Source organism: Danio aesculapii, chromosome 12 (assembly GCF_903798145.1).
Source record: "Danio aesculapii chromosome 12, fDanAes4.1, whole genome shotgun sequence".
NCBI classification, from domain to species: Eukaryota; Metazoa; Chordata; class Actinopteri; order Cypriniformes; family Danionidae; genus Danio; species Danio aesculapii.
The window spans coordinates 39031598-39047961 of NC_079446.1; the positions used below are offsets into that span (position 1 = coordinate 39031598).

At 35.1% G+C, this 16364-nt stretch overlaps 1 protein-coding gene across 1 annotated transcript in view; it reads right to left on the reverse strand.

Moving 5' to 3' along the window:
* The window catches only part of sdk2b (sidekick cell adhesion molecule 2b), a 153161-nt gene that overhangs the window by 114158 nt on the left and 22639 nt on the right, over positions 1 to 16364 (reverse strand). The window contains 4 exon segments of the mRNA XM_056469338.1: positions 6398 to 6534; positions 9870 to 10046; positions 14408 to 14510; positions 14635 to 14802. Of these exon segments, the coding sequence (XP_056325313.1) occupies positions 6398 to 6534; positions 9870 to 10046; positions 14408 to 14510; positions 14635 to 14802 (585 nt within the window).

The window sequence follows — 16364 nt, forward strand, 5'->3', positions numbered from 1 at the left end:
TGTCTGACAATATTTTTTCTTCTGGAGAAAGTCTTATTTGTTTTATTTCAGCTAGAATAAAAGCAGTTTTTAATTTTTTAAAAACTATTTTAAGGTCAAAATTATTATCGCCTTTAAGCAATTTTTTTCGATAGTCTACAGAACGAACCATCGTTATTCAATAACTTGCCTAATTACCCTAACTTGCCTAGTTAACCTAGTTAACCTAATTAAGCCTTTACATCTTACTTTAAGCTGTATAGAATAGTGTTGAAAAATATCTAGTAAAATATTATTTACTGTCATCATGGCAAAGATAAAATAAATCAGTTATTAGAAATGAGTTATTAAAACTATGTTTAGAAATGTATTGAGAAAATCTTCCCTCCATTAAATAGATATTGGGAAAAAATAAACAGGGGGCTAATAATTCTAACTTCTACTGTATGTATAAAAAAGTACAGAGTATACTTTTATACAGTTTAAAAATACATCAGTTACTGAATTTTTTTTTACATTTTTTAGAGAAGTTAATAAAAAAAAATAAAATAAAATAACAAATTTAATAAAATTAATAAAAAAAAAAAACAAATAAATAAATTAAATAAATTGAAATAAAATAAAATAAAGTCAAATAAAATAAAATGAAATAAAATTAATTCAAACAAATTTGAAATAAAAAACAATTAATTTAAATTAAATAATAAAAAAAATAAATAAAATGAATTTAAATAAAGTAAAAAAGTAAAATAAAATGAAAAAAAATAAATAAATAAAAATAAATAAATAAATTAAATTAAAATAAAATTACATTAAATTAAATTTTAAATTTACATTAAAATAAATAAAAAAAAATAATAATAATAAAATAAAATAAAAATGAATGTAATATAAACAAATACAATGAAAATAAAACATTAAAATATGGGTGACCTAACATTCCATAAACATTCAATGTAAAATATTATTTACATATTTTAATTTACAAACTGGTGGTTCATTCCTCTGAGGCACTAAACCGAGAGCAATTAATGAATGAATGCTAACAAACTTCTTGCTGACAAATGTGTTTTAAAGAAAGTTTACTTCAATAAATGATTGAAAATTATAAAGTCTTTTAATATGTCATCAACATTTTTTTGTTCTAATAATGACTAAATTTTTTTCGTATGTAAACTATTGATACACATTAATTCGGGGGGGGGGGGTAATAATTCTGACTTCAACATGCAGTACAGTATGAATGGAGCAATCACAAAAAAACCCTCACCTCCCTGAAGTGTCCACTCTGTAACTTTATGACAGTAAACCCCCAGTCCAGCTCCATTATAAGCCGCCACTTCAATTTCATAATTAGTCCAGATGATGAGATCCTCCAGCAGCAGATTGGTGACATCAGGGTTCGAGATATTTTTATACTGGATATCCACAGGCAGGCCGGTCAGACGATACCTGAGATTAGAGGAGGGTTATATTGTTACTGTCAAGGGCAGATGCAAAGATTTGCTGATCTGAATGGACAGGCAAGATTTGACAGAGAATTTCCCAAGATAACCCTCTCCGAAGAGCTCGATAAGCATCTCTAAAAATACACCTTGTCATCTACTCTTCATAATCAGATCTGTCTGCTGGGTTTTGAAGCGCACTACCATATAAAAACAACAGAGGGCGATAAGGAACCACTCTAAAAAATATTCTGTGCAATACTGAGCAAGGTCAAGCACCATTACTTATGTTTGCAATACCAAAGACGGCCTTCAGCTTCCTTCAATGATGAACAGAAGAAATATATAAATAAGTGAACAAAAAGTCCATTTCACTGTCATCACCGACAGCGAGGAAATAGCCCTGAAGTGCTCTAATCCAGGAGTAGCCTTGAAATAATACAATACAATCAAATGTTCCCACAAAACCTGCTGTGAGGAAGGAGAATTTAGAGCAGGGGAAAAAGGTCATATTGGCGTTGACCTAAAAAAAAAAAACATACGAACGATTGGGAGTGAAATAAGCGTAAAATAGAGAAGAAGCTGAGGCTTTGAGATGCTCTAAGAGCTCAGACACAAGTAAACATGTCTCACCGGATGATGTATCCTCTGAGGATGCCATTTTGGTGGCTTTCGGGAGGAGGCTGCCACTGAATCATGATGGACTGGTTTGTGCGGCCACTGGCGATGACGTTTTGAGGGGGAGCACTGGGAGGCTCTTCTGGAAGAGACACTCTGGAGGAAAGAAGGTAAACAATTGATAATCAACTGATATAAAGTTTTTGATGGTTAATACCAACCAACCTATAAATGTTGATATTTGCAGTAGCACAATATTGGAAAAATATTGGAAAAACTGACATTGGATATCTGTTTTTAATTTCACAGATAACTTGAACGGCTCTATTTGGAGAGAAATCAGTTTTGACTGGAATGATTTTGAGAGGGAGAGCATCAAATAATATTATAATAGATATATAATAAAATAAATGTATAATAAAGAATTAGATTCATATTTAAATATAATAGTGCAAAGATACAATGAAATAAACAATGTTTTATGATTTTCAGGGTAGTTGAATAGTATTTAGCTACAGAAATGGAAAAATCAAATGTAAAATAGCATTATATTCAGTAAATCAGTAAAATGAACCTTTTTTAAAGCTATAAACAGTACAATTTCTTGTGGATGCTTTAAACCTGCTTGAAATACTCAAACAGGCCTAAAAAACACATGAAAATAATAAACTTTCAATCTATTAAGGGTAAACTTTGGAATAACTTCACATGTTCTGAACTGTTGAGCTTGATAGTCTACTAATTCTGACACATTGCATGTATGTGGATGTGCACATTGCAATATCGAAGCTGAAATGATATATCGTGCAGCCCTATCTAGAACTTTACCAACTGGTCTCGAATCACTTAAAGGGATAGTTCACCCAAAAATAATAATTCTGGCATCATTTACACAACCTTTACTTGTTCAAAACCTATTTGAGGTCTTTCTTCTGTTGAACACAAAATTCTGGTGAATAATTATTAATAATTTGATTAATGCTAGTTGATTGTTTCTATTGACCTCCATAGCAATTATTTTCCTATGGAAGTCAATGGGTGCCATCAACCAGCATTAATAAAAGTCACTTATTTGTGTTAACAGCAGAAAGAAACTCATAACGATTTAAAACCATATGAGGGAGAGTAAACGATGAGGAAATATTTGCTTTTGGGCCAACTTTCTCTCAAACACTCACACTTTCATTTGTATGATTGAAACTGGTGTTAGGGGCGGGTGGGTAGAGCTGTTGCCTCAAAGCAAGAAGGTCACTGGTGTGAGCCTCACAGTCCAAAGACATGCGCTATAGGTGAATTGGGTAAGCTAAATTGTCCGTAGTGTGTGAATGAGAGTATATGGATGTTTCCCAGGGATGGGTTGCAGCTGGAATGGCATCCGCTGTGTAAAACATATGCTGGATTAGTTGGTGGTTCATTCTGTGGTGGCGACCCCTGATTGATAATGGGACTAAGCCGAAAAGAAAATAAATGAATGTTTTGATGAAACTAGCTTTTCATAATTATGAGACCAAACACCCTCCCCCGTATATTGCATGCTAGTTGCACTGGTCTCTATATACCTTACCTCTCTATATACAGTGTATTAGTTTCAAAGTAGTTCAAACTAGTCACTCTAATTAAATGACTTTTCCACTGAAAAAGCAAAGTAAGTGAATACTAATTTAATTACAGTGCTTTATATATACATCAGCTTTATATATACATCAATTCAAAGAAGCAGAATAATATAAAATAATAATAATATTTTTCAACTAATGAAAATGTATAATTTATAAAGAAAAACCCTGAAGAATAATTATGAATAATTACAAATAATTGAGAAATAAGTTCATGATAATATAAAAGTGATTTATAAAGTGAAATATAAATATTAGGTACAAATTCAGAGTGTGTGTATGTGTGTGATCACAAACTAAATATGATCAACTAAGGAAGGTTTTATTTGTCTGACAATTGCACATGCTTAAGTAACCAGTGTTGGGCTAACGCTTTACAAGTAATGTCGGTTATGTAATAATATTACTTTTCAAAGTAACGAGTAAAGTAAAGCATTACTTTTAAAAAACAAGTAATAATATTTGAGTTACTTTTTGAAAAGGTATCGCAGGTTACTGTTTACTTTAAATAATTAGCTTTTAAAAATAAATTGCTGAATTAAAATTAAAGTAGTCACAATGAATCACACAGTCAATGAAAGAATGTGTTCATTATTTTGGACAGTGATTTTATATAAGACAAATAGTATAAAAGTAGCAAACACATTGCTTTAAACTTTAAATAATCTGTATTTATGGCATGTAGAGCTCTGGGGTCATGAAGTTCTCAGATAACATTATCCTAATATATATATAGTTTGTATTTTTAAACGTAAATATAGGTGTAGGTTATACAGTGTGTTAATTGCAGAGCTCTTAAAGAGATCAAGCCTCAGCCAGGTAATAATAAGCAACGCAAAAGTAACGTGTAACATTATTTACCATAAAAAAGTAACTAAGTAAGGCAACTAGTTACTTTTTTGGGGAGTAACTCAATATTGTAATGCATTACATTCTAAAGTAACTTTCCCCAACACTGTAAGAAACATTGAAATGTATGTCAATATTCTGCATGTGTGTTTGAAATAAGTGTCATTAATTTGAAACATTTGTTTTGGTACATATATTGTTTAAGTTTAACTGTAATTAAAAAAAAAAATAAAATAAAAGGTCCTGCTTGACTAAAATCTATTTCTATTGTCTATGCATTGAGATTATATGTATTGTTAGTGTTGAGTCAAGTAATTAAATGACTGAGTAATTAGGTTACTTTAAAGTCAAAGTAATTTAAATTCACTATTAATGATGCAATTAATGATTAATTACTTTTTTGAAGTAACCTTACCAATACTGCATTCAACATTTTTTACACATATTTGGTTTATAAGATGGAATATCTTTTACTTAAACCATTTCTGGCATTTTATGATCTTGCAAACGGTCCATCTCTGTTATACCGTCTGAGCTGTACTGTACCTACAGTACTAAAATATCTCTCTGTCTTCTATATAGTCCGGTTATGTCCTGTCTATTCTGACTTGGGATTATCTTGGCTAGAAGAGGTTTGTCTCAAACCTTAGGAGAAAGCGGAGGGATTTGTGTCTGTTCTGATAGGGGCCTTTCCTGAATGTCTCATTTAAGCTTTCTTTACACGCCGAGGGCTTTGATTACACTGATCCATGGAAGATACACTGACACACATAAACACAGACAGATAAATCCTCCTATAGACACCGTCCATGAGAGCGCAGGCAATTTTGGCATGCTGTGACAGAATGAGAGAGCTATCTTTATGGTCAGACAGGGCTCAGCTCACCGGTCAGTTTCTTTGCTGAACTGGCCTTTGCCACATCGTTGACGGCAACACAGGCGGGAACTGGTAGGAGGTGCCGGGATCAGGCCGTCACCGTTACAGCGGTTGATTCAGGCTCGATGTTGGCCAACAGGACTGTCCAAGGAGGCGTCTTTGTAGACGCAGATAATGCAGAATAATGAGCCACATGAAGAACTAAACCAACATGATTTCAGATTTCAAACAGAGGTTTTGCCTTGGACATTAATTAATTAATTAATTAATTTCTTTATTTATCTATTTTTGTGAAACGAGCCTTTTAGAACCCACACACTCAGAAATAAAGGTACAAAAGCTGTCACTAGGGCAGCACCTTTTCAAAAGGTACACTTTTGACTTTACAACTGCACATTGGTACCTTAAGGTACACGTTTGTAACTTTAGGGTTCACTTTTGTACCCTTTATGAGGTCTACAAGAGGGCATTGTTTTTTTTTTTTGGAGGTACAGCATTTCCACAATGTCTCTACAAACATTAAATACTTTCCTCCAATTACACAAACTATGACAATAACACAAACTATTATTATTATTATTGTTATTATTGTTATTATTATTATAATTATTATTATTATTATTGTTATATTGTTATTATTGTTATTATTATTATAATAATAATAATAATTATTATTATTATTATTATTATTATTATTATTAATTGGGATTAATTGGCAGCTGCAATATTTGTCAAACTGTAGTGAGTTTATTGATCTCTATGTGTCAATAAATAGCTAAGCTGTCACTCTATGTGAGCAGAGTAATACAGAAGGGTGAGAAGGCAGTAACAGTGCTGTTATTGCAAAATATTGCATGGCTTATCAGCCAATCAGACTCGAAAACCAGAAAGAACAGTTGTACAGTATATACATATATATATATATATATATATATTATATATATATATATATATATATATATATATATATATATATATATATATATATATATATATATATATAATTTACTTACTGTTTTCAGAAACTTCCAGAATGTAGCGGATTAGAGGGCTATTGCCATCAAAAGGTTTGGCCCACGTCAGGTTTATGGCTCTCTTCTCTGTGTTGCTCAACACTGCGCTGGGGTTCTCAGGGGCGTGAGGCAGCTGCCTGTGGGTAATATGTTATTTACCAAAAAAAAAAACAGTGAGAGACAGTCTCCAGTTTTCAGGGTCACTGCAGAGCACTCCGTGAAGCATTATATATAATGTCTCAATAAAACAAGCACAGTAGGTCAATGCTGCAGCTTAGAACTGTTATCCAACAAGAAATAACATTATTTATTGTTGCAACTCCTCATTAATGCTCAAAATGAGACATATCTGAATATAAATCAGCATTTAATATCTTTTTTAATATAAGAAAGGAAGAACAGAAGTATTTGTAATGTTGAAATGTAGAAATGAAAGAGCGTGTATAAAACGAGCAGAAGAATTGAGAGAAAGTCTTGTACAAATTGGTTTTAACAAAATTTATTGTATCATAAATTTGCAACTTTCTCATTAGTACCCATTAACAAGGGTACAATAAATAAAAAAAACTGCATTTTTAACATTATCTTTTTCAAAATGAAAGATAGGAAGAAGAGAAATCTGCCGTGCAAAGGCAAAAGACTGTAACTTCGTTTTTTGAGGAAAATTAGTTATTGATATTTTTGGGACAATGAAGAGGATTCATCTATCAGTTTTCATCACTCCTTTATCATGTGGATAAGTATCTTGAGTCAATTTTTATTGTTTTTTCATTTTTATCATTGTTTAATAGTAACTTCCAAAAGCGCAAACGAAACCAAGGCAGAACACCGCAACATGAGTTACCGCTCTTTGACTTGGTTTTGGTATTCTCCAATTAAGTTACGATTCTCTGCCTTTGTTCAGCTGCGCGTCAATATGAAGTTACTGTGAGCAGCCTGGAGTTACGATATTCTGCATTTGTTTTACTGTCATACTCACTATCATAAATAGGCTAACAATCTGCTACATATAAAGCACTGCAAACAAGCAAAAACTATAAATAGTGAGCAATTAAAAAAAATAATAATCTCAGTTATTTTTTTCTTCATAATTCGTATTTTCACTCAGTGCAGTCGGGGGCTATTAGTTGCACTAAGTTAATTGACTGGAATGCTGTGACAGTGTCACCACTGTAGAATGATAACACATGAAATCAGCACAGTTCGCAGTTAAAACCCTTTTCTACCTTTTCCTGTAACCCATTAAAGTCCACTGCAAATAATGTTGACAGAGATGTTTAATCCACAAGAATATTGATCATTATTCCATAATAGTCCAGTTGTTCTTTAGGCTAGGCTGGGTTATTTTTGTGAAGAATCATTTTTTTTAAATGAATTGTGAGTCGGTTCATTGACCTATTCATAAATACAACCGTTGCTTTGTTACTGAATAATGTCTTAAAACAGTGCCTAACCACCACCTACTTGTGGTTTTAGTTAATACGTGGATAACTTAATTTTTACTATAGTTGCATATTTTTCTTTTTAATATTTTTATTTGAAGCATTATACATCTAAAATGAATTCATAAAGGTAAAGAATTCAATTGAAAAATGTATTTAAAATTGCAAATATTGTGCCTTAATGGGAAAAGTGACTGCAGTCCAAGTGGAAGAGAGAATGCAAAGGATGTTAAGGAGTATGCCACTCTAAAAATGTTTAGGAACCGCTGATATACAGTCTAGATACTAGGTCATACCTATGATATTGAAAAGTAGCATATAAAATAACATTAAAATAAAGAGTCAAAAATATTGTAATACTGCAGGGCTGGAGTGGGACTCCTTTTCAGCCCTGGAGTTTTAAGCTTAGACCGTCCCACCTCAGTTCACGACTGACTATATTAAAATAAGGTCATTTCCAATTCAGTTTCTAATGACACTATCACGTCTTTTTCAAGGAAACAGCTGCTTTACAACTTTAAATGTTTTTTTATAAATTTGAGAACATTAAAGGGTAGCTAAATCTCCAACACTATTCTTTAAATCATCACAATGTCCTTTCCTACAATATCTGAATATACATTCTGTGCAAAATTCTTTATAGATATCCAGTCCTTTGTAAAGGTGGTCATACAAAAAATAAAAATAAAATATGTACACCTACAAATGTAAGCCAAACAGTAATATATGTTTTAACACTAAAAGTGAAGAAAAAAACTAAACATAAATTACTCGGGTGAGGTTCGAACTTCGCAACGTGCTGACCACTGGACCATAATGACGCTGTTATGACAGTGCGTGAGGAAGAAAAAATAATTGCACTGTCATCTACAAGATTCTTTTAACCACAGTATTACTTTCTATTGATGATCTTTTTGCGTACTTTTTAGATTTCTGATCAAATTATGTCAGATTTATTAATGTAGTGAATAATCTGATTTGCAATAAGCAGGTGTAATATTCCGTAATATTAATTATTCTAATTCTTATATTCACTAAGGTGCCACTGTTTGGGGTTCGGAGCTGCAGCAAAATAATGATTAAAAAGAGTGAGGCTATGGTCAAATAAATAAATAAATAACAAAAGTGCGACTGCTGAGAGTGCAAGCAGCTAGAGACACCGGCCCTCGCGACCAAAAATGGACCGGCTCACTGGGAACTCTCCCAGTCCTCCCGATTAACTGGGCCTGTAATACTGTAAACAATTACTTTCAAATTACAGAAACTCATTATATATTATGTATTACATTTTGGAAGTAATTTGCAAATTCAACCAAAGCACAGGACAGCAATACGTAAATGGCTGTAAGTAACTGTCAATCCAAATTAAATAGCATGATTAGAGACTGTAGAGACCTTGGCACAACCTTTGACTTTTTGCATGCAATACAAAGGAAAAACACAGTAACTTCAAATAGGGGTCCAAAGGTAAACTTTGAGTTCAAGTTCAATTGAGTTGATTTTTATGTGGATAAATGTCATTACTAAAACATGTATTTGTCAATTTTCCAATGTCCTATCTATAACTAATTTGTCTGGGCAACAAAAAAAATCTTTGATGTAATTTTTCTCAATTCAACACTTTAGTGAGTTAAGGTCTTTTGTAGGGCAGCAATATATTTAAAAAGAAGAGCAATGTAGATTTATGATAAACAAAGAGTGTGTATAAAACAACTACAAGCTATCTACCAATCAGAGATGTGAAAAAAAAAAGTGGGATGGAGAGACTGAAAAAAAGAGAAAACCAAAGAAATAAAAATGAGGGCAGACAATGACTGCTGTGCTGTCAAATTAAAAAAATGGAGGCAACGAGACAGAAAAGGAGGCCGAATGAGTACAGGTGATGAACAGGGATATTGAAAAACTGAATGAGATACGATTCGGGGAGCAGGAGCGAGAACAATCAAAAAGAAATGATCAGATGAGATGAAGGAGTGCGTGGATGGGGAACAGAGCAGAGAGGATGATGGGAAAGCGTTTTCATCTCTGACCTGACGCGCAAGTGTGCGTTGCGGGAGTCGTTGCCGCCAACTGACGTCACTCTGCAGGTGTATGTGCCGATGTCTCCTGACCAGGTCTGAGAGATGTGCAGAGTCCCGTTGATGTCCAGACGCAGCCGGGGCAAACCTTGAGGGAGGATCACCTGACCGTCCTTCTCCCAAACAAACCTGAATGCACACACAACAACATACTGGGGTCTAAAAATATCACTTCAATTCAAAGCCATCACTTGTATTTCTTTTATCTCAATTACAGATTACACTGAATGCAATACAACAAATCTTCTTCTGTTACATTTTAGAATATCAAGCGGAAATAAAATTACAGCAGGCATTAATTTGACTCAACTAGGATTGATTTGATTTTGAAAATTGAGATATCGATGATATTATGGTGTTTTCTAATGTTCTAGAATACATCTAGTAACACCCTAGAGACCACAGAGAACACTCAATCATTCGCCTAGAGACCACCTGGATTAAACACTGACTAAGTAACAAAGAAGCAACAGGTGAAAAAAGTTGATCCACCTAGCAACCACAAAAAATACTTAATAACCACTCAGAGATAACCATAATTCAGCTAATATTGGTCAAACAAACTATTCATAACAATCTAGTATTCGCCTAGTAACCCCCTATCATACATTCAGAATGTTCTAGCAGACATCTAGTAAAAGCAGTGTGACCACCTAGCATCCCCCTAGTAACAGATTAACAAATATCTAGAACCTAGACCATTCTAACATACATCCAGTAACACCATAGAGACCACAGAGAACACTCTATCATCTGCCTAGTAACCACCCGCATTAAACATTGACCTAGTTACAAACAAGCAACAGGTGAAAACACTTGAACATCCACCTAGCAACCAAAAACAACAACAACAACATAATAACCACCTAGAGATGAACATCATTCAGCTAATATTGGTCAAGCAAACTACCCAGAACAATCTAGTATTCACCTAGTAACCCCCTATCAACGAACCAGAATGTTCTAGCAATCCAGTACAACCAGTGTGACCACCTAGCATCCTCCTAGCAACAGTTTAACAAACAACTAGAATTCAGAACGTTCTAGCATACAACTGGCAACACCCTAGAGACCACAGAGAACACTCAATCATCCCCTAGTAACCACCCAGATTAAACACTGACCAAGTAACAAACAAGCAACAGGTGCAAACACTTGAGCATCCACCTAGCAACCACAAAAAACTAATACATACACAAAACATTTAAAGCAACATATTTGCAACCCTTCAGAATACCTCAGCAGGTGTTTCTGGAAGAGATCAAGTTATTACATTTTTACAAGGGAAATCATTATCTTTATTAAGTCAGCAGAGTCGATTCTGATTTGATGTTTTCTTGCTAATGAACGTTAATTAAAAAATTCAACTGCTAATTAAAAAGCTAGTTAAGATGAGACAAAGAGAAAGCAGCATTAGATAATACAAATGCATCTCTTTATTGACTGAAAAAAACACCTCAAGTGCATTTAACTGAGCATATTAGACTCATCACAAAGCCACTGTATAGTGCTTAGGGAACATCCAAGGTCATCATGCGCTTCTAACAGATGTGTCTAACCTCTGTGTAATCGATAAGACCTTCTCACACACACACTGCAAACAGATATGCATTCCCAAACACTTGTGATTAATTGCATCATGGCCCGGCTTGTTGGAAATCCTTTTACTGCTGCTATCAATTACTGCTTCCATCCAACACAATTACCCCTCCTTCCCATGCCTCATTCCTTACGAAACAAGCAGAAAGCCTCCACGGGTGTTCGGACGGAGATTATGGAGGACAGAAAGAAATGGGAGAGGTAGCTTGACATCAGCTGAAAAAAAAAACAACTCTTACAAGTCGTCGCTAAGTGAAGTTCAGGTTCTCACCGAGAGGAACTCACTCGCAGGTTTTAATGAGAGTCTGAATCTTGCCTTCGAATCGCTCCTCAATGCCAGTCCGCCGTAATGGAGGACGACTGAGGCTGCAGACTTCCAATCGAGCACACTGAGATTCCAGGCAGATTCAGAGGGCTGTGGAAGTTGTAAATGTTGAGATAATGTAATGGCTCATGATTTCACGCTGGCGAGGCATCATTAACACCAGACGATTTTATCTGTGGGGATTTGAATGTCGTGAAACATGGGAGGCTATGAAATTGCTCAGGCAGACATCGCTATACTCACATTTTTAAACCATTTTTAATGAACCTCTGCATTCCAGTCAATGCGGAAAGTTTGATGTTCCTAACAAGGATATTCCCAGGTGCTGTAAAATTACAGTTACCTTTGCAGCTGCCCACTTGTTAATAGCCATAGATATATACACTAGGTATCACAAACGGACCCAGAGCGTGCACCAATACCGCCGCCATATTTAAACAGTGCTCCCAGGACAAATGTTATTCAACAGCACTAGTCAAGACTAAAGCCAATGTGAAGATGCTGGACTTTTGCGCCGCGTACGGGTGTAGTAATGAGCAAACAAAGCATAAAGGCAGAACATTTCATAGGTAAGATTTCGTTTTTTTATGTTTTTGTATGTTACAAACTTTTGTTCTAAACAAGTCAAGTTATTGATGATAATACAGTCACTTACTGCACTGACCATTAGGCAAAGTAGCAATAACTTGTTCTAAATACTAAGCTTATGCTAATTTTGTTGAATAAAATCAGCGAACAACGTAAATGAAACATGACAACAAGACACTGCGCTGCCAGAAACTTATATTATAGGGTATATGCTACGTATGCTAATAGGACTTTTAATTTGCCAGTAACCTGGGTTAAGCGCTTCCGGTAAACTGAATGCCATTGCAAAATCGAAGTGTTTAAGGTCTATTTTCCTTAAAAATCAGCGATCTCCACTGGCTGAGTGATATCCGATGTGAAGTGGGTCTCTTCTTGCACTGCATTAAATTACATTTTCCCCAGCCATGTCTTTAAATATGAACATTTATTTTACCTCAGTATATTCAATGGAGCTTTTGCGCTAGCCTGCTGATTCTGATGGGCGCGTGCGAGTAAATGGCTTTTTGTCTCGTTTTACGCTTGAGCAACTAAATGAATGCCAAAGTCTGTTTAACTGATTGTATTTTAATTACATTACAACATCGATGCTGTAAAAGGAATCATATAAAATGGAAAAAACTTACAATAACAGGTCACCGGAAGTTTAACAGTATGGGAACAACACTAGCTCGGCATATACCCTAATGTCGGCTAAATGAAGTAACGGCTAGTTTTTTAAATAACTTATAACATAATAGTGCCTGTTCCTCAATGGGTATACTGTCCACCCTAAATGATTGAATATTACAAATATTATATATCATTTATATCAGAAAGGTGGCTGTGCAACTATGTTTTAGAATTTGTAATGTAAAGAAAGAAATATAAAGATTGTTTATTGTTTGGCATTTTTGACTCATGGAAATCAGAAATATTCAGATCAGATTTTATAATCTTCCAAGTTCTTGTGTCATTTTTTCCCCAAGAGCCTGTGTTAGTTGTATAGTTTAGTTTTACATGTATTTTTTCTACTTCTCTTTAGTTTACTTTTACTTTACAACTACTTTGTAAAGAAATACTTTATAAGAAAAAATACTTTGTAAAGACAATTATATTGTAAGTACATCCTGTGTAATTGCTAAATTGGGAGTAAAAACATTTAATAAAATGTATTTTGTTGTCTGCTCTGTTTCTAATTAAGAAAATCTGCTAGAAATCAACTTCAAATTTGTAAGTTGTATTTCAACTAAACTTGGCAAGTTATGCTAAATTGATAATGTAAGTTAACCTAATAAAACTAAACTTTGCAAGTCCAGTTGACTTGAAATAAGAAGTTGGGTCAATTATTTAACTCTATCAACTAAACATTTTAAGTTGAGAAAACTTAGAGAATTAAGTCAATACAACTTAACTGAGTCATCGCAACAAGATGACTTAACTACGTTAAGTGAACAAGTCATTTTTTACAGTGTAGCATCTGCATAATTTTACCTAGTGATCACCTAGTATCCACCTAGTAACCACCTAGCAACCACCCTAAACACTTCTGCATCCATCTAATGGCATAACACCACAAATACAATAGAAAACACTGCATCCACCTTGCAACACCATAACCAAAACCACCCTAAACAATCTAAATAGATATCAACCAGCAACCTCTCAGAAGTACGTATTCACCTATGAACACTGTAGTAACCAATCTATGCACTCTATATCCAGCTATATGATGAAGCTTGAAAACAGATCCGTTTATTGTAACACAAATAGGGTTAAGTTTCAAGTTGCAAGTCTAAGCTGTGTTGCAAACCAAAATAGTATTATTAAAATACCCTAGCAACTGCACAGTGATGTATTAATTCCATTTAGAATCCCTCAGCAACTACATACAGAAAGAATACCACATACAGCATTTCAAAGGTAAAACATTGATATTTTGTAGCATCCGCCAACCTATCTTCACTGTTTTGTGTTTACGGGAAGTGTATGTGAGCTGCACCTGACTGAGACGCTGGGGTCATGTGTCACACCGCAAGTCATGGTGGCTTTCGTTCCTTTGATGACGCTCTGATCCTGAGGGGGATTAGTAATGCGTGTGCGCGCTGTAAAAAAGGAACAAAGTCAATGCACATATGCGCAGGTGCATGACAAAAACATGCAAGCACGCTTCATCATGAAGGAAAAAAGAGACTTGTGATCTATACCCTTCAAAACACACATACTCACCCCAGACCACAAGGTCAGCAGAGGCCTCATCTATGCCACGTGAGTTGCTGGCCATGCAGGTGTAGGTGCCAGCGTCTGATATATGGGACGGGCTTATGAGTAAACTTCCTGATTCCAGGAGAGTAAACCTCGGGAGCTGAACGGAACCACTTGCCAGCACTCGTTCTCCTGCAGAGACCATAAAGACATTTAAGATATAATGGTTGAAAATAACTAAAAATAAACTGTGACCTAGTGGTTAGAGCAGGGGTGCCCAAACTGTCCTGAAGAGTTTAGCTCCAACTTGCCTCAACACACCTGCCTGGAAGTTCCTAGTATGCCTAAATAGAGCTTGATTAGCTGCTTCAGGTGTGTTTAATTAGGGTTGAAGCTAAATCTGCTTCAATCTGAGATTGGGTACCCCTGGGTTAGACAGTTGAAATTATGGTCCAAAGGTACTGTGGCAGGTTCGATATGTAATGTGTGTTTATATAGCACATTTATCGTGTATGGCCATACACCCAAAGCACTTCACAATCATGAGGGGAGGGGTCTCTCCACACCACCACCAGTGTGCAGCATCCACTTGGATGATGCGACGGCAGCCACAGGACAATGACGCTAGTGTGCTCACCACACACCTGCTATAGGTGGCGAGGAGAGACAGTGACCACATTTACATGGACATCAGTAATCGAATTATTTGCTTTAATCTAATTAAGAGAATAATAAGACTATAGTGTTTAAATGAGTTGCTTTTTGAATGTTCCTTTCATGATCCCGTTTTACGTGTTATAGCACAAAATTCGATTAACATCATTGCATCACCGCTCTATCCGCATTTCGCGCTATTTCGAGTTTTATGCAATTTCGGGTGTTTCATTTTTAGTTTGTAGACTTTAACCACAGTTTGGCACTTTCACTCTCATTCACGAATATTTCATGCACGCCCTCCGTGACAAATGAGATATTGGATGCAGATATGAACTGCTGAAAGAGTTGTTTTAATGGAAGTTCATATCGCATGCTGAATGGAAGAAAAAAAAAAGCTCCGCATTTTACGATGCAGGTGTCTGTGGTCTGCACTGACTGGGTAGGTGCAAAGAGTATACAATAATGCGACTAAAATCTGCGACTAAAGTCTTAATTGATTTCTCTTTAGTTTGATTTTGACCTTAATCTGAATAAATTAATTAAAAAATGCTGTTTACATGGTTAACTCTTAATCAGAGTATTATCTTAATCACATCAAAATCGAATTATTGATGTCCATGTAAACGTAGTCAGTGTTGGAGCCAATTCGGTTTAATGTCTCATTCAAAAGACGATGCTCACTGACAGTATAGCATCCCCTTCACTATATTGGGGCATTAGAGCTCACACAGACCGCAGGCTGAACATCCCCTGTTGACCTCACTAACACCACTTCCAACAGCAACCTAGTTTTCTCATGTGGTCTCCCATGCTTAGCTTCAGTTAGTAACCGGTCTTGGGCTGCAGGGTGATATGGCTGTGCCAATATATGTATATAACACAATATAATGATAAAATCAATACTCTCTCCAACCTTAATACCATGGCTGAGGTAAGAATCTCTGAGCAAGGCACCAATCCCAACTGCTACCCAGGCACCACAGCAATGGCTACCCACTTCTCCAGATGTGTGATCATGCTGTGAATGTGTAAATTACAAGTATGGGTGGACCACTTCACAACCTTTCCTTTCCTTTCCTCTCCTTTCCTTTCCCACA